Here is a 27,613-nt window from a genome sequence, read left to right as displayed (position 1 = left end):
GTAAAACTTAAACCAGCATTACTCCAATTTTTTAGGAACAAAGTACACAAAGGATTGGTATGCAAGTATGAAGGGCCCTTTCCAATTATCAGTAGGGTGGGCAATATCTCCTACAAGTTACAGCTGCCGACGTGGCTCAAAATTCACAATGTTTTTCATGCCAGCAACTTGAAGGCTTACCACTCAGATCCGCAAGATGTTTCCCGAAGTGTTCCAACTCGGCTACCCCCCACCAGAGCCTCCTACGAGAAGCGAGTTGAAACCATTTTAGTGGATCGTAAGATAAAGCTACCTAATGGAGCCGAGCAGACCGAGTACTTGGTGAAGTGGCGAAAGCTTCCTCGAACCGAAGCTAGTTGCGAGCCCGAAGACGCCCTTCGACATGAAGAAGCAATCATCAACAACTACCAACAAGCGTCGACGAGGGCATTGACAGTTTAAGTGGGGGAGAATGTCACGAATGGTCGACGTGCACCCGCAACAACTTCGTTCAACGAACTGTTCGTCGCTTTTGTTTACATGTACAGATGCTTGGCAACATATTTTGCCTTGGTTTTGTGGTCTTTTACTTGTAAAAATGTAAGTTCGAACAAGTTATGCGCTATAGTGCGACCGCTCCCGCACCGAGCAAAACAACCCAAAATGGCTCTGTTTTCGCGTGCCACGGGCTGTTTTCTCCGGCCCGTTGCCACGTGCGAAACGTCAGCCATCTCAGCACCCTGGAACCACCCGAGTGGCACCATGGGGGATGGGGCTTCGGTATAGTGTCGGGCGTTGAACAATCTTCATAAGTTCGTACATTTTCTTGACGGGAACTTGCCTTCGCGCCCGACACCCGGTGAGCAGCTGTTCGTTCAACCCTCTAAAGTTTTTGTTTTCCTCTCTCTGTTTTCTCTCTTGCACGCAAGGTGCTCGCTGAATTGGTTGTAAAGCTTCCCTCTTCGCGAGATGTCGGGACTTGTCCGTCGCTCGTTCTTCGAACTAATCAACTTTATCTTTTACAAGTCCTTCGGGACCTGAGTGAGGTTGCAAATTGGCTGACCTTTGCGGACGCATATCGCAAGGGCACGTCAAGACTTAGGCAATCCCAGCTAAGTCCGAGAAGTTAGCGCAATGGTGCTTCGCGACTTAGGCAACACAAGTTAAGTTCGCGTCTTGGCCGTAATGGTGCCTCACGACTTAGGCAATTCCAACTAAGTCCGTGACAGGACGGTGGTGATATTTGCTGGGTGAAGAGGAGAGGCTGCTAGTTGGAGATGTAGGGTTAGAGGGATTGAGGCATAAGGTGGCAGGCTTATTGTCTGATACCTATGTGAGTCTTGGTTAAAATCAGGTCAACCTCTCCATGCGGATTGTACTTCCAGTATGAATTGGTACTGACCAATTCTTGTTGATAAGTGGTCTAGTTGACAATCAGACTGGTAAATACTGGTTGGTATGTACCAGTCTAACCAGTTTCCATGTCCTTGCTTTCGGGAATGTTAGCACCTACTAGTTACACTGTTGGTTTTCCTTTTTCAAGTGATTAATATTAATATGATTTACGATATAGGTAATGAATTATGAGCAACAAGAACCTAAAGCAAAATTATCCATTGAAAAAATCTATATGAACTTTAGAGCATAATCTTGCCATTATCAGAATAATAATTGAATTTGAGTCATAGTCCTTTATCATGTATGGTTAACAAAGGTATTTATTAATTTGGGGTCATAGGTATCAAAATGAGCTTAATACTTGGAGAAAAAAAAGATAGAAATGAAAAAGAATAAGTGATTCATGAATTTATAGTTTGTCTATGTATTGAGGAAAATTTATTGATTTTATGTGATACCGTAATTCTTTAAGTACTTGAAAGTTGAAATTAGTTAAAGCTCTTAATTCACTGAAACTGGGTAGAGTCTCTAATAGGGTCATTTACAGTGGTACATTGCATTTAGAAAAGTGTTTACTGTCATCATTGAAAAACCAGTAAAATCTTAGTAGTTGAGAACAGAAAGAGATTTAGGTGCAGAAAGGGACTGAGAACTAATGTTGATTAGTTAAGGGTTTGAAAGGTTAAAGGTTGGAAAGGTGATAAGGGAGCTAATGGTGGATAGAGATTCTGAGTTTGGACAATGAGGTATAAAGTTTCCTGAGGGACTTAGATACTTTGAACTTTAAAGAGGATTGAGAATCTTAAGTGAAGGCAAATAATTGAGTGATAAAAAAATAGATATCATGAATCCACTTTAAATTCTAATATCAAAGAGAAAGGGAAAAGTCAGTGTTCTCTTCATTAATTGCAAACTTAGGACCTTGCTCTCTTTTACAGAATCTTATTGCAAATAAAGTTTGAAACATATAATGGAAAAAGCATGAGAAGGATAGAATCTTTAATTACCTAATTCATTACCTAAGTGAAACTAGTCATACAAAATTTTTTACATATTTGGTAAAATTCCTTGCTATTTATTTTCTAATGGGTCCTTAATGGAAGAGAATCTTCCTTGATAGAAATTTGTTTTTCCATTCTTTAATCAATATTCTTTTTGTCATAGCTACTACCATTGGAATGAGGGTCACTCAATTGCTAAACTTGGTAAGTTATTATGATTTTGTTATTCAACAGAAAAAAAAAATCTTTTGAGAAATTTCTAGCTAATAGATTATTACAAAAGAGATTCACAAAGAATTAATCAGACTTGATAACTAAGTTCATCTTGGACCGTCTGTCATTTTCACACCTCAAGTTCTTAGTCAAGGTATATGATTTCGAATGAGGCGGTACGTATCGGTTCGATAGGAAACCGGTACGCGGAACACTCGCTACCGGCGATATATATATATATATATATATATATATATATATATATATATATATATATATATAAAGAGGCGACATCGCATATTTTTTTAATTTTTTTATATATAATATATATATATAAATAAATAGATATATAAATAAAAGATTTTATATATATATATATAGGTGACGTCGCCTTGTTTGAGGAGAAGAGGTGATGTCGCCTTGCTGTCACGGATTTAGCTAGTTTTGCCTAAGTCGTGCGGCATCCTTGTGTGTCCGTCCACAAAGGTCAGCCTCCCGAAGCCTCCCATAGTCCCTTAGGACCCACAAAAGAGAAAACGGGTTAAAGAAAACGCCTCACTCGAGATCCTCAAGCAAACATTTCCCAAAACACTTCATAGACAATACAAATTACAAACAGACTTTACATGCTCTGAACAGTTGCACAACAAAGGGTCAAAATGGTCCATTACAGACCGAAAATCTCTCACAAGTGTCCACATGACACAACCTTTATTTACAAGCCTAAAGCGGCCACCAAACCCAACTAAAATATAACTATTAAGCCTTCGGTCGTCCCTCTACATGCTGTGCAAAGCATGAACATACCAAAAGACACGGACATACATAAACATTACATCAAACATCCTGTTTAGAAGTTTGTCCGAGACATTCTCGCCCACTTATTCCTTCGACGTCCTCGTCGAAGCCTTTGCCGACACTGCAACTCATCGCCTTTCTATTCCAGCTGCAATACGTCTCTTGCCTCCTAGCTGCTCTCCGCTGTTGTTTTTGAGTAGTTGAACCTTTGATCCGCCATGCTGCTTCAACTCGCCAATGACTCTGACTCTAGTGTGGGGTTGGCTGAGTTGTTTTGATCCCAATTGGTTCTTGCGGATTCTCCAGATGAAGGAAAAGACCATCCTTACTATGCGCCAGTCTCTCAAATACCACATTTTGCTTGAACTGGGTGGATGCTTGTTAGAGCTTTAATGAGCATCGCCTCGCAAACTTTTGAAGTTTTGGGTCCTTCCTCCACAAAATGTCCATCGACTCTTCTTTCATTTAGTTGTCACTTCTAAGTAGATTCGCATCACTTCCGCTTTCAATTGGCATTCTATTGGGAAATGAAGCGGATAGTCTACTCTCAGTAGCACTGATCACCATTTGTGAGGATTTGACAACTATTGTCTTCTATTATCTTTAAAGGGTCTTTGAATCTGTGCAGAGCTCCTCTGCTGGATAGATAAGAGAATTGGGGTACTCGGTTTCGCCCATTCTCTTAAGAGTTGAAAAGGCAATGGTTACTTGACTTCGCCCGCCTCCTCAAGGGTTGTACTCCATGCATCGAGCTAGTTACTGGCCTTCGCCTGCTCTTTGCTCACACGTCTGAAGCACTCGAAGTGTTTTCACTCCTTGCATTGAGTTAGCTACTGTGATTCACCTTCTCAATGCCATCAAACTTCTAGAACGCAGGAAGTTTTCACCCCAACTTGGAGTAAGTCTCTAATAGTTTTAGTCGCCTCTGGGATTGTACCATCTTCTCCATCAACCCGGCTGCCTACTCCACTAGGTAGCAAAGGTACAGCACCACGTACTGTTTGCTTCGTTCCTTGGTCGTGCACTCTTGCATGACCCGAAGTCCTTCACTTTCAGCTATCTTGATGAGAAGCTCGTTGACACCGATCTTACGAAGTTCCTTGGCCTCTGCCCTTCAGCCTTGTCTCGGTACTTGGAGATTGCCTCTGCATGCTCCACCTCCTCGGCCCCTTTCACGACCAAGCACTCTCCCTCCATGAGAACAAGGGATCAATGACTTTCACGGAAGTCCCGCCTCTATGGTAGATATGCCTTTGTGGCATTCCTCTGAGTCCACCTCTATTCTAACTGATGTTTGATTTTGGGTAGCTAAGTCCCTCTGGACTCGTCGTCGCTTTCTCGCCCCTTTCAACCTCCTGCTTCAACACCTCTATGTTCTCCAAGCAGCACCCTTTGGTCGATTGAAAGACAGACTGCAACTCCCATGCATGGCCTCTGCCATCACGTTGTAGGGTTTGCACCGATTCTATTCTCCTTAGCTTAGTTGGTAGCAACGTTCGCTTACTCGGCCTTGTCCTCTGACTTGTCGGGCTCCCTTAAGAGAATATAGGCTCTGGAGCAATCCAACTCTCTAGCTGCTTCGATCATACCTCTGCATGATCAAGTCCCTCCTATTGGACTCACTGGTACTTGCATTCGAACTTTTTCCTTAGTGGAACATAGCCCCCATATGTAGATGATCAAGGCTTTCATCTGATGCAAAATTTGATGCACGCACGGAAGACCCACCTCTGCAGTACCATGGCCTTCACTCCTTGAATCTATAGTCCTTCTTGCCGTTGTGTTGTTCACCGAAGTGGAGCTTCCAGTAGCTCCCGATCATACCTCCGTATGATCTAGTCCCTCACGGGACTATGTCGTGTGTATCGCATTGCCACGAACTGTTCCACCACGATCCGCTGTACCATGTCGCCTCCTGGTGACATCTTCATTGCATTCTGATCCTTGTGGGATGAACTCGAATTGTGATCCCTCCATATGTGGCCTCTGCCAATACATCGCAGGGTCTCTTCCACCTTCGATTTTGTTTGTTCCTTTGACAATCGGCCTTCATCCACCCGCTCTTGGGTCACAACCTAGATAAAGTATCGCTCTAGGACAGTGCGTCGCCTAGTAGCTCCCGAAGTCCACTGACTTCGCTGAAAATAGTGTACCACTGTTTGGATCCTGGGTCTCTGCCCCTACCAGCACAATCTCCGCTGCGCACCGCTTCCTTCATGGCATCTTGAATGCCAACACTGTGGCATATTCTTCAAGAGTACCCGCCTCCACGTCCTCTGCCTCGTGCCAAGGTCTTCTGAACCCAACTTCGCCTTCGTAAGTTGAGTCGCCTTAGTTCCTCCATCAAATGCTTCTCCGAGATAAGGTGCATATGCCCAGAAGCTCCCTTCGTCTTTGTCACCATGCAAGATGAGTCCGCTCCGTCAGAATGAAGGACCCATGGAACAACATGATCCTGCTCTTGCCTCTGCAAGAGTTACATGTCCTTGACCTCTGTCCAAGGGAAGCACTGTGCCTCCGCTTCATGTTACATTTTCTATGCTGGCTCCCTTTATGCGGCTTGGGTACTTCGCCAAGTTATACCCAAGTTGCTCCGCTCCTCGTTTTTGCATTGAGTTGATGGTGGCCCTCGCGCTCACCATTCCACGGGTCAGCCCTCCCTTGAGTTCGATCTCCATATCGACTCTAAGTGTGCCTTCATTTGTGTTGCTTTGGGTCGCTCCCTCACTTGATCTCGTAGTGCATCCACCAATGCATTCTCTCAAGCGAGATCATGCGACGACTCCTCGCCGCTTGCTCGGTCCATTGAGCTTCGTGGAGTTGTTGTTTGTTAAGGTACTCAACATATGCGGTCTATTGCACATGATTCTCCCTCTCGAGAAACCGAGATCTATCCCTCCGAGATAACTATCCCGTTGGAGCAATATCTCTCTTCGCTTCTTTCTCTCTAGAAGTTTTGGAGACCACCATCCCCTTCGGACTACTCCGATTTGTTGAACAAACTATGCATTGTTCTGCCTCCTACAAACGCACTTGCTAGATTGCGACTCCACGTCAATACAACCCCCGCTGCACCACTCAAGGCCTAGCAACATGCTGAACTCACTGCACACTTCAGCCTCCTATGGACGTATCCTTCACATGTCGAAGAGAAAGTTTCAATGCTCCATGGCGCCGAGTTTTGGCGGCCTTGGGATGGTCGCAAACATTCCATCGTCAGCATACAAGCCCATGCATGAGTACCGAATTCTTCGGGTTAGTAATTCTCCTCACCTCTGTGAGCTTTGCACAACTCTTTCGGTCGTTGAGCAACTCATTCCACCTTGCATAGTCTCATCCTTTACCAAGCGCCTCGCTTGCCTTGAGCACCATCAAGTATAGTTGTTAACATTGAGCCGTAGCTCAAACTCAGCCATCCCAACCTTTGTGCGCTCCGCATTCTTCCAAGCTTGCTTGTTCTCGTGGTGTCTTTTGCGCGAAGGGTTGGCCATTCCTCTGAATGCCAATCTCAGATGCCCGCTCCTCCGAGCGACTCCTTTACCCTACATCTCCATGCCCGTTTTCCTCTAAACGGTCGCGCGTGTGCTGACTGCCCTCAACGCAGCCCCGCTAGGTCCCCCACGTTTGCATGCCAAGTGTTTCTATGAGTGCTTGTCCCGCTCTGATACCATCTGTCACGGACTTAGCTGGTTTTGCCTAAGTCGTGCGGCATCCTTACGTGTCTGTCCGCAAAGGTCAGCCTCCCGAAGCCTCCCATGATCCCTTAGGACCCACAAAAGAGAAAACGGGTTAGAGAAACGCCTCACTCGTGATCCACAAGAAAACATTTCCGAAAACACTTCATAGACAATGCAAATTACAAACAAACTTTACAAGCTCTGAACAGTTGCACAACAAAGGGTCAAAATGGTCCATTACAGACCAAAAATCTCTCATAAGTGTCCACATGACAACCTTTATTTACAAGCCTAAAACGGCCACTAAACCCAACTAAAATGGGATTATTAAGCCTTCGGCTGTCTCTCTACATGCTGTGCAAAGTATGAACATACCAAAAGACACGAATATACATAAGCATTACATCAAATATCCTGTTTAGAAGTTTGTCCGTGACATCGCGTGGGGAAGAAGGGTGCCAACGTCACCGAAATTTTTTTTTTTTACTTATATATATATATATATATATATATATATATATATATATATATATATATATATATTTATATATATACCGGACGGTATACCGCTCGGTATACAATACTGTACCGTACCGAGAGAAGGTCGAAACTTTAGTACGGTCTGATATTTCAATCCTTGTTCTTGGTAAATAAAGTTGTGTTTATCTCTTCAAGGGACCTAGTTTATGATCAACCCTTATTTCCTTTCCCATGACTTTTATTCTTCGAAGTTTTTTTGTTAACTGATATTCATCTCTTGTTCCTTTTTGCGAAGAATCCTGCACTCCTTTTCTACTAAGTGCCATATACATTATCAGTAATCAAACATATCTTGAGGTGATATTAGGAGTTTGTGTTAACTCTTCAATTTTTTCAGTTTGTTAGTTTCTGTAGTATCCCCCTTTTGTTGACAGGTTATGAGAGATCTTCTTAGTGATTGAAAGCATTGATTTTTTTCTCTTTGGTTTCCTCACATGACAAGTAGGATTGTCCAACTAACTTGAGAAAATTGAATTGTCAAACTGAACCAATATTTCCAGTATGATTTATCTGGGTATTCGAGAAAATATTTGATTTTAGTTTTTAAGTAAGAAATCTAATGTGCTGGATACAATCTCAGATTTCTTAAGCCATATAAAAATATATCTATATATTAGTTCATCTTTAAGTATCTAATCTTGTCAATAGTTTAATTACTAAAAAAACATCTCAACCCACTACATATTTCATCAAGTATTGTGTGTAAGAATACGTGAAAGAAAGAAAAAGATAAAAAGACAGTTGTCTCATGCCTGTTGAAAATATGGTACAAGTATCATATGGTAGAGGTCAAATTTTGATGGGACTTTATAATAGTAAGTATATTGAACAGTTTATTCTGAACTGGATTGGACGAAATTGCTTAATCCGCAAACTATTCTTAGCTTGTACTTTTTTGTGTTAAATAGTATGGTCAATTTTATGAATCTTGAATGCATGTCACTTATGTTTTCTTTTAATTTTTTAATTTTTGAGTTTATTAAAAATAATTATGAGCTATCTTATTCACAAGCGTCAAATAAAGGAGGCAATCGTTGCACAAAGCTCCCGTTAATTTTTGGGTCTAAGAAACATTAATAAACACCTTACCCTTTTGAATAGGGTTCACCTTACTGATCTATATTGGTGTACTAATTAGTTGGCGGTATGATATGTACTGCTTTGTACCGATATACCATGTGTTAGTACGGCAAGGTGTACCAACAATATTAAAAAATAGTCGAAAATAGCTCCAACAATTCCTAAAAAAATTAAATTAGGGTTTTTGATAGAAATAAATAAAAATTTAGTATAATTTTATTAAAAAAATCTAAATTAGGAAAGAATAGTGACACATATCTTTTTCAGACTTTGAGGAATAGCTTTATGGTACATTCCTGACCGGCCTTCTATTCGTATTGAATTAACTACAAAGAAATGATTTGAATTGTTATATTATTTTCTAAATAACTTAGACTTTAAGATTTAAATAAATCAAGTAATCGATCAATGAAAATATTTGGTTCTACCACCAAAAAGAAATGATGAGACTCCATGAGCGATGGATCGGGGTCCTCAATCCTATGTATATGTATATTAATTTGATATGTTTGTCGGATCTAATCTTGAAATTGATTCCATGACATAGTATACTAATACACTATATGCCATTGGTGTATCAATGCAGTGATGGTCGCAGTTTAATTGTCGTGAACCACACGTGTCCGAGGTAGCTCCTAAGGTAAGTTGGACTGTGACATGTATCGGTGCAGAGGTTAGAGAATGTTGGCACTTATACTTTCGCCATTGATCACTGTACTGTTGCATGAAGAAGAATGACCAACTATCACTATACCACTGTTGGTCATAAGATTCTTTATAATATGACAATTATGAATACGACAAGCTCCACTTTATGTTTATGTCGTATTGGATCGATCGTATCTACTTAAATCATTCGTTGCCTTCCCCTTCCCCTTCTGTTTCTGTGTATAAACTTGGCCAACACCTCTATGACCTGAATCTTGCGTGGCATGCGTAAAATATTGCTCTTCGATCCATGCACCACTCTCAAACTATGTAGATGGGATCAACGACTCCTCGACGTCATCGTCATTATCGATTGAGGCATTGCTGTCCATGTCACTGCCATGTCTCCGGACCGAGTGAGTTGCTAATATGATTGAGAAGGTGTCTTGTTACTGGACTCGATTCTTTCCAATGGTACGGCTGATGCTACTATCTTTACCTTTGCCTTTGCCTTTGCATGTTCGGCGGATGACTATATGATTGGGTGTCTCTAGTTCCTCGAGTAGTTTGACTCAATGTTGTTTGGCTTCTTCCACCACGTTCTGACCGAGGGCGATCTTTCTCCTGTCGGGGATGTGCTTCCTCTTCTATTGCCTCGATAATAAAATATTAAGGACGTGTAGGATCTCCCGCCTCATCAAGTAGAAGATCCTCTTGGTTCTCCATTGCTTCGACCCACTATAACGTCAGCTATAAATCTTTGATGGGATTAATCTTTGGTTCCTCTAGCTCCTTTTACAATTCAGCACATCGTAACCTTAGTCGCATGTTGTAGTAGACAACATATACCAGTTTCTTCAAATTTTTATACAATAGTTTGTTGCAGACATTCGTATGAATCAATGCGAACGCTTGACCAGTTACGTTCGCAACCACTCGATGTCGTCGTCTGCAAAAGTACACGAACAACAACCTTCCTTAAATATGGTGCATCCCCTCTAAATTATAGCCATCACTCGATTGTAGAAATATATAAATAGGACTTTATTAGCTAAAAAATAATTAATATAAAAAATAGTTTGTAATTAACATGTGTGTAACTTTCCTTTACAATGATCCATATTGTAACGACATGATACAGTTATATCGTCGGAGAATGAATCGATTATTTCCTTAAATAATCAACCCTCCATAATAGTATCGGTAGTGTTTGACAAGAGTCGATATATAACATTTCTTAGTATAAACAATAAATCTAATTATGTTTCAAAACTATACTGAAAATAAATAGCCAGATTTAGATAATATGCTATAAGACAAATAATTTTGTTAGTAAAAATTTTTAAATATTGAAAAATTATGAACTAAATTACATTGAATATGAATTTACCTACATTATGGATGTCTTGGTCTATATAAACTTCGGTCTTGGGATCGATGATCTATAAGTATTGCTGGGCCTTAAAATCATTTGTGAATGCTTTCTTGACTTTCTCTCTTGTTGTAATCAGTATATGTCTAAGATAAGACATTTAAGAATGTTTGTCTATATCGACCTTATGAAGGATAACGTAAAGTGATTCCACTCTTGTTATAATTTCATTCATGGTATCTTAAAATTTAGTAGAAAGAATTAGTCTTTTCCACCTTTTTTCGATCACTCAATCTCGAATACTTAGAATCGAACCATTCCTGTGAAGTGACCATTACATTGAGACCCTACCTATTTTACTATATTGACTTTAAGACAATGAAATTTATAGCAAATCGAGTGATTCCGGATCGGAGTGTCTTATCATTTATATACTTTTGCATCAAAGAGTAGACCCAATGATGATTATATATAAATTTTGTGATTAATTGTGCCTGAGCTATACACTTACTAACTGATAGTAGCTCGTTAATATCCTTCAATATTAGATCCTTGCTATGAGTTGCACATGGAGTCCAAAATAATGTTTTTTTTTCTTCATCAATTGTAAATAAAACTAGCTCCATTGTCAATGATTATCTGGACAATGTACTTTGGTCCGATCTCCTCTATCACGGTATCCGTTAGGTTTTCAATATAGTTTGCATCTTGAATCTTGTCGGAAACATTAACTAATTTATGAAAAATCACCTATTAGTTGCAATACATAAGAAAATTGATGATACTAATTTTTGTATGCCCTATTCAACTATTACATATTAGTGTCAACCCATATTCTTCCCATTGCGACTATAAGGATTTGATCCAATCCTTTAATTATGCCACCTTGTCATCTAAATACACACCATGGATCTCCTTTAGTGTTGGAGGTTGGATCTCTATGTCAGCTTTTTGAATAGAGGAGATCGTACTTTGATAATATGGACCTTGGGTTATGTTTGTTGGAATCCTATAGAAGTTGAACCATTTAACTATTGCCTTCACAATATTCTGCTTCTTTTCTTTTGTATATGTATCATTAATCTATGTTTGCTTTGTTATTTATAGAGGATAGGCTTGCGGATCAATATCATTAATATATGGTATTGACCTCCTACCAAGTCCTCTGATAAAATCATAGATTCTATCTTGCTTCATGCTATCAATCTGGCTCAATTGACGAGGGGCAATTGACTACCTCATGCTGGTCGATCTCTTGAATCCCTATAGCACAGACCCACTACCACCACCATACTCCCATTGTGAGTTAAGTCGTCGATGCCTCATTGCTTCCTCGTACATATACTATTGCTCCAATGATGCACGAATACCAGTTTTGAGATCCGAGTTGATATCAGCGTCACGACCCTCATATTCATCGTAAACCAGTTCATGCATAGCCCTGTAGTATTCTTCCTTACTTATTCTTTTCTTTTTAGTTTTATCTTCTCTTGCTTGTTATAACTTATCTTGAAATGATTTACAGACTTCTGTTGGAAACTTCTTATACTTTGCAACATCGAGATACCTGCCGCCCAAATGCATCTTCACTTAGGTGATTCCGTTAGTCTTGCCAATGTAGTCACAATAAATGTACTGCCAATGATAATGACTTCAATTTATTTTCAAGTCATGATCTTAAGCATCATCATATGCCTGTTCCTTTGGTGTCTTATTTGTACCAAAATTGAATCAAATAAGCAAGTTGCGATTAGCTCTAATCTAAAATAAAACATGTAATTATATGTAATGAACCTTACTTTGCCACTATAAATATGTCAACTACTTGTTCGGTATTAAATACATAGAATTGACTCAATATAAGTCAAATTACGATGAATTTATAATTAAATACACAATCATAATATTAAAAACACCAATAACTCGCTAATAAGCCCTCTTTTACCATAATAAATATGTGAAACACTCTAATAATTATTAAATACATAAAATTGACCCAGTAAAGGGTCAAATAACAATAAATTTATCATTAAATACACTAATTATAGTATTAAAAAACTTAATTAAACCCTAATTAGTTGTATTTTACCACTGTAAATATGTCAAGCACACTAAGTGACATTAAATACCTAAATTTGATCTAATATAGGTTAAATTACGATGAAATCATCATTAAATACACTAATCCCAATCATTATATAATTAATTACTTCCTAATTATTTTTCTTCATCGCTATAAACATGTCAAATATTCTAACAAGCATTAAAGACATTTAATTGATCAAATATGGATCAAATTCTGATTAAATACACTAAAAAAAACACTAATCACTGCATTAACATAGTTAATTAATTTCTAATTAGTCTACTTTCACTACTATAAACATGTCAAACACCTTAATAGGTATTAAAAAAATATTGAATTAACCTAATATAGGTCAAATTTCGACTAAATCATCATTAAAACCACTCATCACAGTACTAAAAAACTTAATTAAAACCTAATTAAACCTATTATGCTATCACAAACATGTAAATCACCTTAATATATATGAAATACAAATATTTGACCCATTAAGTGTCTAATTTTGAAAAAAGCACATTAAACACCCTAATCACAACATTAAAGGTCTTAATTTCTTCTTAATTGAAACTATTCTATTATCATAAAGACCTCAAACAACATATAAACATAGAGTAGGCTTAATCATCTCATAAATCATCAAAAATTAAGAAAAAAAAATATTCCTTTAATTATAGAGTTCTTCCTCTAACTTAGGTGTTAATCCTCCTTAATTAGCCTCCTAAGCTTGATCCAATCTGCAAATCGCACTTTTGTGGAGTTCAAGAGTGTGTAAATAAAAAAATAAGAGAAATATGTGAGTGAGAAAGTGACTGAGAGAGTAGATGAGTTAGAAAGAATGTAAGGGGAGAGAATGAGGGTTTAAAAACTCTTAGATCTGATTCAAATGGATCGTTTGGATTCAACAAATCCCAACCATTGATCGGTATTGGTCGAAATCCGATCATTACTGACTAGTATAGGTCAATAACGGTTGGATTTCGATCGTTCCAATCGGTAGAGACCTAGTGTCGAGTGATACAGGCCCCCCTGTTTTGGACTACTTGATATAGGGTGGTTTGCGTACCGATCCCTCGTCGGACCAGTACATATCGCTCATACCACCTGGTATAGGTCAGTACGATGAACCATGCTTTTGAATATAAAGTTTTTTTTTTGTGACTCAAAACTCTAGCCATAGTTATAAAGGAGCAAAATGCTCATCCTCTTTGAAAGTGTATCATTAAATATATTATTTATTGAATCATCAATAAGGTATATCTCTGATTGGCATTTTTGTGGTTGGTCTACTATTTGAGCAAATGATGTTTTTGATGATGAGAAGAGGGGAACATGGAGTTAAAAGAGTAGAGAAGATGACAACAAGAGAAGGAATAGAAGAAATAAAAATTTTACCTTTGAACTGGTTATTGTCAATGCCTTTAAAGCATATTGGATCCGTATTGATCCTTGGTTGGGCTGGTACGAATCTGGTATATACTAACTTGTCATTTTACAGTATGTTGTCATACTGGTTTGCATTGCTTTGGCCCGTCCAAACTAGATAGATAAAAAAAAAATCTTAGTTTTGGGTATCTATTCAATAGTTTTGTCCAAGGTCTTCAATTTCGAATAATACTGCCCGCTACTGAACGGTATATATATATATATATATATATATATATATATATAAACGATGTCGCCCTTTTTTTATGATGTTGCCCCGCGTGGGGAGAAGAGAGGCAACGTCACAGATTCTTATTTTTACTTATATATATATAGGCGATGTCGCCTTGGCAACGTCACCTCGTGTGGGGAGAAGAGACACGACGTCGCCGAAAAAGATTTTTTTTTATTTTATATATATATATATATATACTGAACGGTATACTGAAATATATCGTTCGATATACAGTATCGTATCGTGCGAATCTCGAAACTCCGGTACGGTACGATATTGCAATCCTTGGTTCTATCTAATTCGAGTCAATATTCAGTGAATTTATGAAGATTTTTTATTACAAAATAATGAATAATAAATCAAAACATTTTCCAAATAAGGGTTAGAAACTATATTTATTTAAATATATATAGAAGATTTCTGAACATCATACAGTAAATTTAAAATTCAATTTCATACTTAAAACATAGGCTGGATTTCTGTAGATCTAACCTAAATCCCCAAAGTTTTATCCTCTTGGATCTAGCTTAGATCCGCAAGGTTACATGCTTGATCTTTGCGGATCCAGCCCCAAATCCATTAAGGAAAACACAGGTTCATGAAATAACTGTCTTACAAGAGAAAAAATCTAATCCTTAACTTCTTGCAATAAACATCAAAGTGATTAATTTGAAAGCTAAGTTTCAGGATTTACCTTTTCGTTTTGGAGAAAACCAATTCAGATTTTGAGAACAGGATTCAATTTGTTGAGATGGCCTCCAGTTTCAGAAATCTTGAGCTTTTGAGATTGGATTGAGGGAGTATGCGAGAGGATTTTGACTGAAAATTGGGTGAAATTGGGAGAGGGAATGAAGAAAGATGAAAGAGGTGGACGAAAGAAGGGCAAAGGAGATTTAAAAAAGTCCAAAGAGACTCTTAACAGGTCTTTTGATGGATCCAATAACCAGGGGTGACGTCACCATTTGATAGACTGATTGTAATAGGCTGAAACCAAGCAATGGCCCCCGTTCAGGACCTTTACCAAGCTACAAGGAGCATTATGGAAGAGCCATCTGAAATTGCCTGTTCCCTGCAGATACTTGTCAGTACACAATGTTTAGTACATACCGGTCCAACTTTTATGTTGAATCCCTGGCTAGTTATATATTATTTTGCTCTTTTATCACATCTGCGCACCTATATCTTGAATATTGACACTTCTAGGCTGAACCTGTACTTTTAAGTTTTAATATAAAGCAATAATTATGACAGACAGCAAGGTCAGCAATAAACAACATAAATTGGTTACTAAAAACACAGATATCAAGTGTCCTTAGAGATTAGAATAGTTATATTTTAATTAGAAAAATGGTGATTGTGGTGGTGATGGTAGCTGCTATAGAATTTGCATTCGCAAGTGCCACACTATAGTTGAAGCCAACATTTGGGATTCTGATCGAACTGGTAGCTACCACCTGGTATTTACCAGTCTGTCCATGAATCAACATGCCAACTAGGCTAAGACATCTGGTCGTCTTGTCTCAATGTTACCATGTGCTGGTACACTGCCAGCGGACTGGTATGGATTTGATATCAAGATTTTGAACCTCAGTTGTATCCATGGTATATGGCGATTTTAGAACATAGCAGCTGCTATAGCTGTCTGATAGCTGCTAAAGATGAGCCTACACAAGCACTTTAAATGACAAATTCTACACTAGTCCACAAGCTGCCATTTAATTTCCTATTAGTTTGCATGAAATAGTTAAAAGTTTTCAATTTATGTTAACATGTCCAACATAAATAAGATTTTAAGTTTTTAACATTGAGTTTTTACTCTGAGTGCTTCATTCTTCTATTTTTTGGAGACTTTTCAGTCAAACAAAGAGGAATAGGCGGATGATGGAAAGACCCATGGCATCATTCATCTATTTCTCCTCTTTTCCTACTCTCTCTTCGCCTATGGAGAAAAGGAACCCTTCCTGTTAGAAAATTTGATGATTGACTTTATCGTTTGATATTTTCTTTGTTAAAATCACAGTTAGATTCTAGTATTGTGTTTTTGATGTTGCATGTCAAACTTGCAGATTATGTTATTATGCTTTACATGATAACTGGATGGTAAATTGCTGTATGAATGGTATTTGATTTTCTTTCTTGACTCTACTTTTTAGTTCTTTTATGCAAAAGCTTTGATGGATTTCCCATCTTGGGCTTCTAGCAGTTCTTGTAATATTGTGACCATTCAGATCCTCAATTGTTGTCTGCAGCATGCCATTTATTACATTGGTCAAAGTAACGTGGACTTGTTCATGCGTGAATCCATATCCCTAATTTTATATACGTTTAGAATTAAATCTTGTTGATGTCCAAGTATTTATTTGTATTATCAGGTGGATGTGTATCTGATTCAGATTTGTGTGACTGGACATGAGAATCCATAGAACCATGTAAAATTGTTGTCTTGTATAAAACATTCCTCCTCTAGACTTAAGCTCATAACTAGATTGGATTAAGTTATCATCTTGGTCCTCTTGTGATTTATGGCATGTAGGTTTCATTGTTTACATAATTTTTTTCTTTGGATGTTATATTATAATGTTTTTATTTTTTAACTTATCTAAACTGAAGTATAATATTTATTAAATTTATTTGATGAGATATTGGCTATAGGTTCTTAGAAGCGTTGGACAGTGGTCAGCTGGAACAAGCCAGACTGAAGAAAGCATTCATAATGCCTATACTTCTCTTATCGAAAAAGCAGAGCACTTCATTTACATTGAGGTAGGGAAATTTTCATTTTATATTGGATTTTTTTTGTTCTTATTGTTCAAATAACTGTAATAATGATTTTTAAAAATTCCTATAGTCAGAATTTCTTATCTCATTTACAAAACCTTTGCCTTCCTTATTAGAGAATCCTTGTGCATTCCCAGTTCCATCCCATAAATGAGAAAAGCCTCTGCTTATCCCCATGAAAGTAATAAATGCTCTGGCTTGGCCAATTTGGTCTGTATTTGAATTATGCAATTGAAAATTGTGAGGATAGTCAAAACCTAATGCTAGAGATCCATTCTTTTTGTGGAAGCACAGGAGGTTCCTATTGTACAATGAGTTGTGATGAAGCTACTTGAACATAAAAGTATTAATTAATAGTGTCTATTCAATGACGAGAGTTATGCACATTCAGTTCTGGTATTGAAAAGGGGTGAAACAGCATATCATAAGGTGTGCAAGGTGAAACTGTGAAACCTAAAGCCGTAAAGGCCTTGTTGTCACGGACTTAGCTGGTTTTGCCTAAGTCGTGCGGCACCCTTGCGTGTCCGTCCGCAAAGGTTAGTCTCCCCGAAGCCTCCCATGTCCCTTAGGACCCACAAAAGAGAGAACGGGTTAGAGAAAACGCCTCATTCGGGATCTACAAGCAAACATCTCCGAAAACACTTAATAGACAATGCAAATTACAAACATACTTTACAAGCTCTGAGCAGTTGCACAGCAAAGGGTAAAATGGTCCATTAAAGACCGAAAATCTCTCACACGTGTCCACATGACACAACCTTTATTTACAAGCCTAAAGCGGCCACCAACCTAACTAAAATGGGACTATTAAGCCTTCGGCCGTCCCTATACATGTTGTACAAAGCATGAACATACCAAAAGACACGGACATACATAAGCATTACATCAAACATCCTGTTTCGAAGTTTGTCCGTGACATTCTCTCCCATTTATTCCTTCGACGTCCTCGTCGAAGCCGTTGTCGACACTGCAACTCCTCGCCTTTGCTGAGCCTTCAACCTTCTGCTCCAGCTGCAATGCGCCTCCTGGCTCCCAACTACTCACCACTGCTGTTTTTGAGTAGTCGAACCTTTGATCCGCCATGCTGCTTAAACTCGCCAATGACTCTGACTCTAGTGTGGGGTTGGCTGAGTTGTGTTGATCCCTGTTGGTTCCTGCGGATCCTCCAGATGAAGGAAAAGACCATCCTTACTATGCCAGTCTCTCAAATGCCTCATACTGCTTGAACTAGGTGGATGCTTGTTAGAGCTTTAACGAGCATCGTCTCGCAAACTTCTGAAGTTTTGGGTCCTTCCTCCACAAAATTTGCTCATTGACTCTTCTTTCACTCAGTTGTCACATCTAAGTAGGTTCGCATCACTTCCGCTTTCGATTGGCTTTTCGTTGGGAAATGAAGCGGACAATCTACTTTCAGTAGCACTGATCACCGTTGGTGAGGATTTGACAACTATTGTCTTCCATTATCTTCGAAGGGTCTTTGAACTTGTGCAGAGCTCCTCTGCTGGATAGATAAGAGAATTATGGTACTCGGTTTCGCCTATTCTCTTAAGGTTTGAGAAGGCAAAGGTTACTTGACTTCGTTTGCCTCCTCGAGGTTGTACTCCATGCATCGAGCTGGTTACTAGCCTTCGCTTGCTCTTTGCTCACACTTCTAAAGCACTTGAAGTGTTTGCACTCCTTGCGTTGAGTAAGTTACTGTGATTCACCTTCTTAATGCCATCGAACTTCTGGAATGCAGGAAGTTTTCGCCCCAACTTGGAGTAATTCTCTCATATGTTTGATCGCCTTTGGGATTGTACTGTCTTCTCCATTAACCATGCCGCCTACTCCACTGAGTAGCAAAGGTACAGCACCACGTACTGTCTGCTTCATTCCTTGGTCATGCACTCTTGTCTGACCCGAAGTTCTTTACTTTCGGCTATCATGATGAGAAGCTCGTTGACACCGGTCTTACAAAGTTCCTTGGCCTCTGCCCTTCAGCCTTGTCTCGATACTTGGAGTTTGCCTCTGCATGCTCCACCTCCTCGGCCCCTTTCACGACAAAGCGCTCTCCCTCCATGAGAGCAAGGGATCAATGACTTTCACGGAAGTCCCGCCTCTGCGGTACCATGGCGCTGCCATGCCCATGACACTATTCTCCGTCACCTCGCATCTACATCCCTTTTCTTCCCAATCAGTAGATATGCCTCTGTGGCACTCCTCCGAGTACACCTCCATTCTAACTGATGCTTGATTGTGGGTAGCTAAGTCCCTCTGGACTCGTCGTCGCTTCCTCGCCCCTTTCGACCCCATGCTTCAACACCTCTGTGTTCTCTAAGCAGCTTCTTCTAGTCGATGGAAAGACAGACTACAACTCCCATGCATGGCCTCTGCCATCGCATTATAGGGTTTGCACCGATTCTGTTTTCCTTAGCTTCCTTGGTAGCAACGTTCGCTTACTCGACTTTGTCCTCTGACTTATCGGGCTCCCTTAAGCGAATATGAGCTCTGGAGCAGTCCAACTCTCCAGTTGCTTCGATCATACCTCTGTATGATCACGTCCCTCCCATGGGACTCACTAATACTTGCGTTCGAACTTTTTCCTTTGGTGGAACCCAGCCCCCATATGCTGATGACCAAGGTTTTCATTCGATGCACGCACGGAAGACCCGCCTCTGCGGTTCCATGGCCTTCACTCCTTGAATCCATAGCCCTTCTTGCTGTCGTGTTGTTCTCCGAAGTGGAGCTTCCAGTAGCTCCCGATCATACCTCCGTATGATCTAGTCCCTCACGGGACTATGTCATGTGTATCGCTTTGCCACGAACTGTTCCACCACGATCCGCTGCACCATGCCGCCTCCTGGTGACATCTCTATTGCATTCTGATCCTTGTGGGATGAACTCGAATTGTGAACCCTTCATGTGTGGCCTCTACCAATACATCGCAGGGTCTCTTCCACCTTCGATTTTGTTCGCTCCTTTGGCAATCGATCTTCATCCACCCACTCTTGGGTCACACCTACATGAAGCACCGCTCTAGGACAGTCCGTCACCTAGTAGCTCCCGAAGTCCCTCGACTTTGCTGCAATTAGTGCCCCATTGTCTGGATCCTGGGCCTCTACCCCTACCAACACAATCTCCGCTGCGCACCGCTTCCTGCCTAGCAAATTGATTTGTAACACTGTGGCATATTTTTCAAGAGTAGCCGCCTCTGCGTCCTCTTGCCCCGTGCTAAGGCCTTCTGAACCCAACTTCGCCTCCGCAAATTGAGTCGCCTTAGTTCCTCCATCAAATGCTTTTCCGAGATAAGGTACATGTTCCCAGAAGCTCCCTTCGTCTTTGGCAGCATGCAAGATGAGTCCGCTCCGTCAGAATGAAGGACCCATAGAACAACATGATCATACTCTTGCCTCTGCAAGAGTTCATGTCCTTGACCTTTGTCTAAGGAAAGCACTGTGCCTCTGCTCCATGTTCCAACTTCTATGCTGGCTCCCTTCATGCGGCTTGAGTACTTCGCCAAGTTACACCCAAGTTGCTCCGCTCCTCGTTTTTGCATTGAGTCGATGGTGGCCCTCGTGCCCACCATTCCACGGGTCAACCCTCCCTTGAGTCTGATTTCCATATCGACTCCAAGTGTGCCTTCATTTGAGTTGCTTTGGGTTGCTCCCCCCACTTGATCTCGCAATGCATCTACTAATGCATTCTCTCGAGCGAGATCATGCGATGACTCCTCGTCGCTTGCTCAGACCATTGAGCTTCGTGGAGTTGTTGTTTGTTGAGGTACTCCTCCTCAACATGTGATGTCCGTCCCACATGATTCTCCCTCTGGAGAGCCGGGACTTATCCCTCCTGGATAACTGTCCCGTTGGAGCAACATCTCTCTTCGTTTTGGAGACCACCATCCCCTTGGACTACTCCAATCTGCTGAACAAACTGTGCATTGTTCTGCCTCCTGCAACCACGCTTGCTAGATTGCGACTCCACGTTAATATAGCTCCCGCTGCACCACTCAAGGCCTAGCAACATGCTGAACTCGTTGCACCCTTCAGCCTCCTACGGACATATCCTTCACATGCCGAAGAGAAAGTTTCAATGCTCCATGGTGTCGAGTTTCGGTCGCCTTGGGATGGCCACGAACATTCCATCGTCCGCATATAAGCCCATGCATGAGTACCAAATTCTTCGAGCTAGCAATTCCCCTCACCTCTGTGGGCTTTGCATAACTCTTTTGGTCGTTGAGCAACTCATTCCACCTTGCATGGTCTCATCCTTTACCAAGCGCCTCGCTTGCCTTGTTCACCATCAAGTATAGTTGTCAACGTTGAGCCATAGATCAAACTCAGCCATCCCAACCTTTGTGCGCTCCGCATTCTTCCAAGCTTGCCTGTTCTCGTGGTGCCTCTTACGCGAAGGGTTAGCCATTCCGCTGAATGCCAATGTCAGATGCCCGCTCCCCCGAGCGACTCTTTTTCCCTACATCTCCATGCCCGTTTTCCCCCCAAACGGTCGCGCGTGTGCTGACTGTCCTCAACGCAGCCCTGCTAGGTCCCCCACGTTTGCATGCTAAGTGTTTCTATGAGTGCTTGTCCCGCTCTGATACCATCTGTCACGGACTTAGCTGGTTTTTCCTAAGTCGTGCGGTACCCTTGCGTGTCCGTCCGCAAATGTCAGCCTCCCCGAAGCCTCCCATGTCCCTTAGGACCCACAAAAGAGAGAACGGTTTAGAGAAAACGCCTCATTTGGGATCCACAAGCAAACATATCCGAAAACACTTAATAGACAATGCAAATTACAAACAGATTTTACAAGCTCTGAACAGTTACACAACAAAGGGTAAAATGGTCAATTATAGATCGAAAATCTCTCATACGTGTTCACATGACAACCTTTATTTACAAGCCTAAAGCGGCCACCAACCTAACTAAAATGGGACTATCAAGCCTTCGGCCGTCCCTCTACATGCTGTACAAAGCATGAACATACCAAAAGACACGGACATATATAAGCATTAAATCAAATATCCTGTTTCGAAGTTTGTCTGTGACATCGTGGCAGTAGGCAGTAATGGTTTAGCTAGTATATAATTCATATTCAACATATAATACCATATACCAATATAGGAAAAACTATGGTCTGAATAAATAATTAAGATAAAATGATCAACTAGACCTGGACAGTAGTCAGTTGAGCAATAACTCCGCAATTGTCGCTGTCCATGGTCTAGGATACTTGTACTTGTGTACAGTATTGCATGAATCTGATTTCAATTGAATAATGTGATTATGTTGTACAAATTTATGATAAAGAAAATGCTAAAAGCAAGTTTTGCAAAAGCAGAAAAAATTAAAACTATCCACATGTTTTACAGAGAAGATGTAGACTTGTTTGCTGTAATGGAGGATAAGGGATTGATCTTTTGTGAGTAGCTTACATAGGGTGACATGTTGCAATGAGAAAATGCCATTTATGGACTGTCATACATGACAGGCACATCGAAATATGTGAGAAGAATATGCACAAGAAGCAAACTATTCGCAATTTCCAACTCAAGATTATACAAATTACAGTAGCTTCTCATATCTCATACTTTTAACAAATTAACAAATGAAAGAGAATACTGTAGTTCAGTAACAATATCAAAAGTAGTTTAGAATAAAGAAGAATACACGAGAAAAGAAGGGAGATGAGGGATAAATAGAAAAAAAGAAGGCTTTTGGCTGACAAAACAAACATGCCTCCCACACTGTTCCAACAAAAAAGGAAAAGGATGCTCCTAATCCAGTAGATATTGAGTTCTCAGGGCATTGTTTCTGTTCAAACAAGTTAGTTTCTGATTGCTGTCATCCATCTTTTCTTGCCTTCTATCTGATTATTGCTTCAGATGCCCTTCTTGTTATGGCGTCATTCTTCATGTTCAAATTTTGATGCAGAACCCTGCTAAGAATTTAAAATTTTCTAATAATTTGTGATTTCTTACCTTGGACGTTTTCCTTTGGCCATATATTTATTCATGGTGGTGTTTAGCGTAGTAATAACTATTGAGACATACTAAACTGATATGGGTAAAATATTCTGTGTTTGGTGTGTTTAATTTTGAAATTTCTTCCTTGTAATGACTAGAAAATGCAGCACTTTCTCAATGACGTGGCTTATTTCCAGCTACACTTTTATTCAGGCTCTTAAAAAAAATCTAGAAAAGCATCATTTTTTATGTGTATCTCTGATTCTATATTGACATTCTCAGCCAGAATATCATTTATCTCTTTACCAATTTCTGAATGTCTGCCATCTCTACCTTTTCCCAGAACCAGTTTTTCATATCAGGTCTCTCAGGAGATGTCATAATAAGGAATCGTGTATTGGAAGCACTGTGTCAACGTATTATGAGAGCTGAGAAAGAAAAGAAGTGTTTCAGGGTTATTATTATCATACCCTTGTTACCTGGGTTTCAGGTACTGTGCACTAACAGGATATTTGTTTTCCTTTTTCTCTTTCTTTTTCCTTAGTTCTTTACCTGAGAACCTTCATAACAGGGTGGCATTGATGATGGTGGTGCTGCATCTGTGAGGGCAATAATGCATTGGCAATATCGAACCATTTGTAGAGGACCAAATTCAATATTGCAGAATCTTTATGACATAATGGGTCCTAAAGTACATGAGTTCATTTCATTTTATGGCCTTCGATCATATGGAAGGCTTTGTGATGGAGGTCATCTGGTTACCAATCAGGTAGCTCCCTTGTACAAAAAAATTCTCACTTGGACCTATAATAAGCTTCTTTTCTTACTAACACAATATACAAAATGCTCTTGCATTTCATATGTGTTACCTTATAGTTTCATTTAAAGATTCACAATTTTCATATTATCATAGTCATGGATTGACGTGCCATGCTGACTGATGGTATCAGTCCATTGGCGGATTCGTACATATCGGTCGGTACCAGCATTCTTTATGTTGGTACATTTGTATGTACTAGTTTTTGGAAAAAAAAAAAAAAAAGATTGGAAATTATAAAAAACCATCTTTTATTTTTTTAAACTAATTTAATAGTTTTTTTTTTTTGCATTTATGTCTGAATAGAGTGTATATGAGGCATAAATGAATAGGAATTTTAGACTCTTAAGGATGAGAAAGTGAATTTTACTCATCTCTTGCTCACTGTCCCAATCCATTCTATTGGATAGTCTCTCAATTTTTATGAGGAGTATTATAGCAACATAACAATAATTATAAAGAAAGTAATATTAGAAAAATCACTATAATAAAATGCTCCTTCAGACTGGAATAGGACTGTTGTAGGTTCTTTTTTACTCCTAGTGGATTTATTTAGCATAGATCTACATTCTGCCTAGACCAATATGTACTGAGCGTTATGTGTGATACCGACAACAGATTAGGTCATAGACCGCTTTGAACTGGGTGGTTCAACAGAAGCCCAAATTCAAGACAAATGTTGGAAGCAAAGATCCAATAGAAATTTTTTTCAAAATTAGGTAAATTAGGTAACCTTATTTCTTAGCTTAATAATTTGATTCTTTGTGTATCAAGCCCTAATATAATTGTAAATCAAAGATGAATCTTATTTCTTAGCTTAATAGGTAGGATTAAGAAGTTGTTGAAATATCATATCGTGTCAACTAGGCGTATCAGTCCCTAGTTGATTGGTATGTACCGACCAGTATACATAGGCATAAATCGATAAAAATGCCAAAAAATGGTCTGAAATAAAAAATATATATTTTAGGAATTTTTCTCCTAATTTCTTTATATATAAGTTAAATTTAAATAAGAATAAAAAGGTGTCTAAGCCATAAATGATTATAATTCTAGGTTATATGGATGAAAAATTGAATTTATCTTTTCGGTCCTTCGTTGAAGAAAGTTGCTTTCATTAATCTTGTGGATAACATACAAAGAAAAAAGTTGAGTTGAGATATTAGATTAGATGTTGAAACTTAAATATTTGAGCAAAATAAACCATAAAAATAACATTAATATATATCATCTTCTACCATCAAATTGAATGATGTGACTCATCGGCCGATGGATATAGATCCTTGATCCTATGAATTTGTATGTTGATATGATAGATTTGTTAGACCCAATCTTCGAATCTTAGAATTGCTCCCACGACAAATTATATTGAAAACATATATTATTGATGTATCAATGTTATAACCACCATTGTCCATCATTATTAATAACATTTATCCGAGGAGCCTTCTTAGGCAAGTATGATTGTGGCATTTAGGCCTATAGAGGTTGGAGTATATTGGAACTTCGGCTATCATCACTTAGAATGATTAGACCTGAAAAAACTGATCATCACTATGTATCTGTTGGTAATAAGATCCTCCAGTGGTTATGAATACGATGAACTCCTATCGGTGTCATCATCGTATAGGTTTTGTCGCATCAGCTTAAAGTAGTCAACTGCCTTCCCCTTTCCTGACCAAAAACGAGATGTGCTGATCCACGAGTTTCATAAAAATCTTGGGTGGCATGCGTAAAGTCATGTTCTTCCATCCATACCACACATTGAGGCTGAGTAGTCAGAACAATATAATAAGTTATCTCTAGTTGCTTTAATTTGGTCTAAATCAAAATAAAGACCCTAATTAGCTTTAGTTAACCTTAATCCACCACAACTATCATAATCAAGCAATAATAACCATGTTGTGATTAGGTCTAAATTATACCTAAGGATCCTTAATTAGGTCCAAAACTAAGAAAATGAGATTAATTAGCTCTAATTAGACTTTAATCAGATTAAATACAAGAAAAAAAATTAGTTAATTAATAAATTCATAATTAAACTAACGATTGAAATATCGTACCATACCAGTGTTTCGAGGTTTGTTCGGTATGGTACGGTACCGTGTACCGAGCGGTACACCCAATTTAGGCGTAAAATCCTCCGAAATACCTGAAAATAAAAAAAAAAGTTAGGATAGGGTTTTTAAGTTAGAAATAAATTTAGTAATAGTATAAGTTTAGCAAAATCAATGTAAATTAGGTAAGAATAGTATCACCTCTTTTTTGGACTTTGAGGAATAGTCTTGTGCAAGGTTCGTATTTCAATCCATTATGGATTGTCCTTCTGTTAATATTGAAATATCTACAGAAAAATCATTTGAATTGTTAGACTATTTTGTTACAATATAAACTCTAAAATTCAAATGAATTAAATAATCACATATTTAAATATACTTGATTGTTGATTCTTCCACCAAAACGAACAACGGGCCTACACGGGTAGTAGATCGGGGTCCTCGATCCTATACATCTGCATATCAATATGATATGTTTGTTGGATCCAATCATGAAATTGATCCCATGACATAGTGTATTGATATACCATATGCCATTGGTGCATCAATATGGTGATGATCATAGGTTGATCGTTATGAATCACATTTGTTCGAGGTAGCTCCTGAGGCATATATTGGTGAATGTTAGAGCTTATACTTTCGCTACTGATCTATTGCTCTGTATCATACTATTGCTCGGAGAAGTATAACCAACTATTATCATACTGCTGTTGGTCGTATGATTCTCCATCATACTACTGTAGGCTCTGTCGCATCTGCTCAAATTCATCTATTGCCTTCCCCTTCCTCTTCTACGCATAAACTTGACCAGTACCTTGTTGAGTTCCATGATCTGAATCTTGGGTGGCATGTGTAAAATATTGCTCCTCGGTCCATGCACTACCCTCAAGTTGTGTAGACGAGACCAACGATTGCCCGACATTGCCACCATCATCCGTCGAGGCACTACTGTCCGTGTTGCTATCATATCTCTGAATCGAGCGAGTTGTTGAATGCGATTGTGAAGGTGTCTTGTCGCCCAACTTGATTCTTTCCAACGATGCGATTGATGCTACTACCTTCCCCTTTGCCTTTACACGCTGGGCGGACGACTGTGACCGTTGGGTGCCTGTAGTTCCTTGAGCACCAACTCGGTATGTACCGGTCTAATAGATCACCAAAACGGGTCCGGTAGCCAAAACAGTGATCTTTGTAATAACAATAGTCTAAAAGTTTACATGCTTGTTTAGGTACTTATTCCACAGGTCTCATGACTTGTGCAATTCTGAACTTATTAAATTAGGATTTGCACATCATTGGTTTGAATCATGCAGCAGTGGACTGCACGTGTAAGATCATTTAATTTTTGCTATAATTTGGCCTGACTCAAGCATTATAGTTGTTGATTATTCTGCAAAAAATGTGAATGGTTTGTAGTAAGTTGTCCATTTCATAGTATGGGAGTACATAGTTGGGGTTTGAACCTTAAAGTTTGAACTACAATCATCTAGCAGCATCAGGTAAAATTGTTGTTTCAGCTGTTATTGATCTGCATTATCTTTCTTGAATGACATCCTTGGTCAATTGTGGAT

The 27,613-nt window shown here is 39.2% G+C and overlaps 1 protein-coding gene across 6 annotated transcripts in view; it reads left to right on the top strand.

Annotated features, from left to right (window-relative positions):
* Positions 1 to 27,613, top strand: part of LOC135595316 (phospholipase D zeta 1-like) — a 75,962-nt gene that overhangs the window by 36,590 nt on the left and 11,759 nt on the right. For all 6 annotated transcript variants that reach the window (XR_010480348.1, XR_010480349.1, XR_010480350.1 and 3 more), the window contains 3 exons: positions 17,102 to 17,212; positions 23,512 to 23,658; positions 23,740 to 23,937. Coding sequence is in view for 3 of the 6 variants with exons in the window: in XM_065086079.1 (XP_064942151.1) it covers positions 17,102 to 17,212; positions 23,512 to 23,658; positions 23,740 to 23,937 (456 nt within the window). In the remaining 3 variants the exon portion in view is untranslated. The remainder of the gene's footprint in view (positions 1 to 17,101; positions 17,213 to 23,511; positions 23,659 to 23,739; positions 23,938 to 27,613) is intronic.

This window comes from Musa acuminata, chromosome BXJ1-2 (assembly GCF_036884655.1).
Source record: "Musa acuminata AAA Group cultivar baxijiao chromosome BXJ1-2, Cavendish_Baxijiao_AAA, whole genome shotgun sequence".
NCBI lineage: Eukaryota > Viridiplantae > Streptophyta > Magnoliopsida > Zingiberales > Musaceae > Musa > Musa acuminata.
This window is presented reverse-complemented; position numbering and strand designations above follow the sequence as displayed.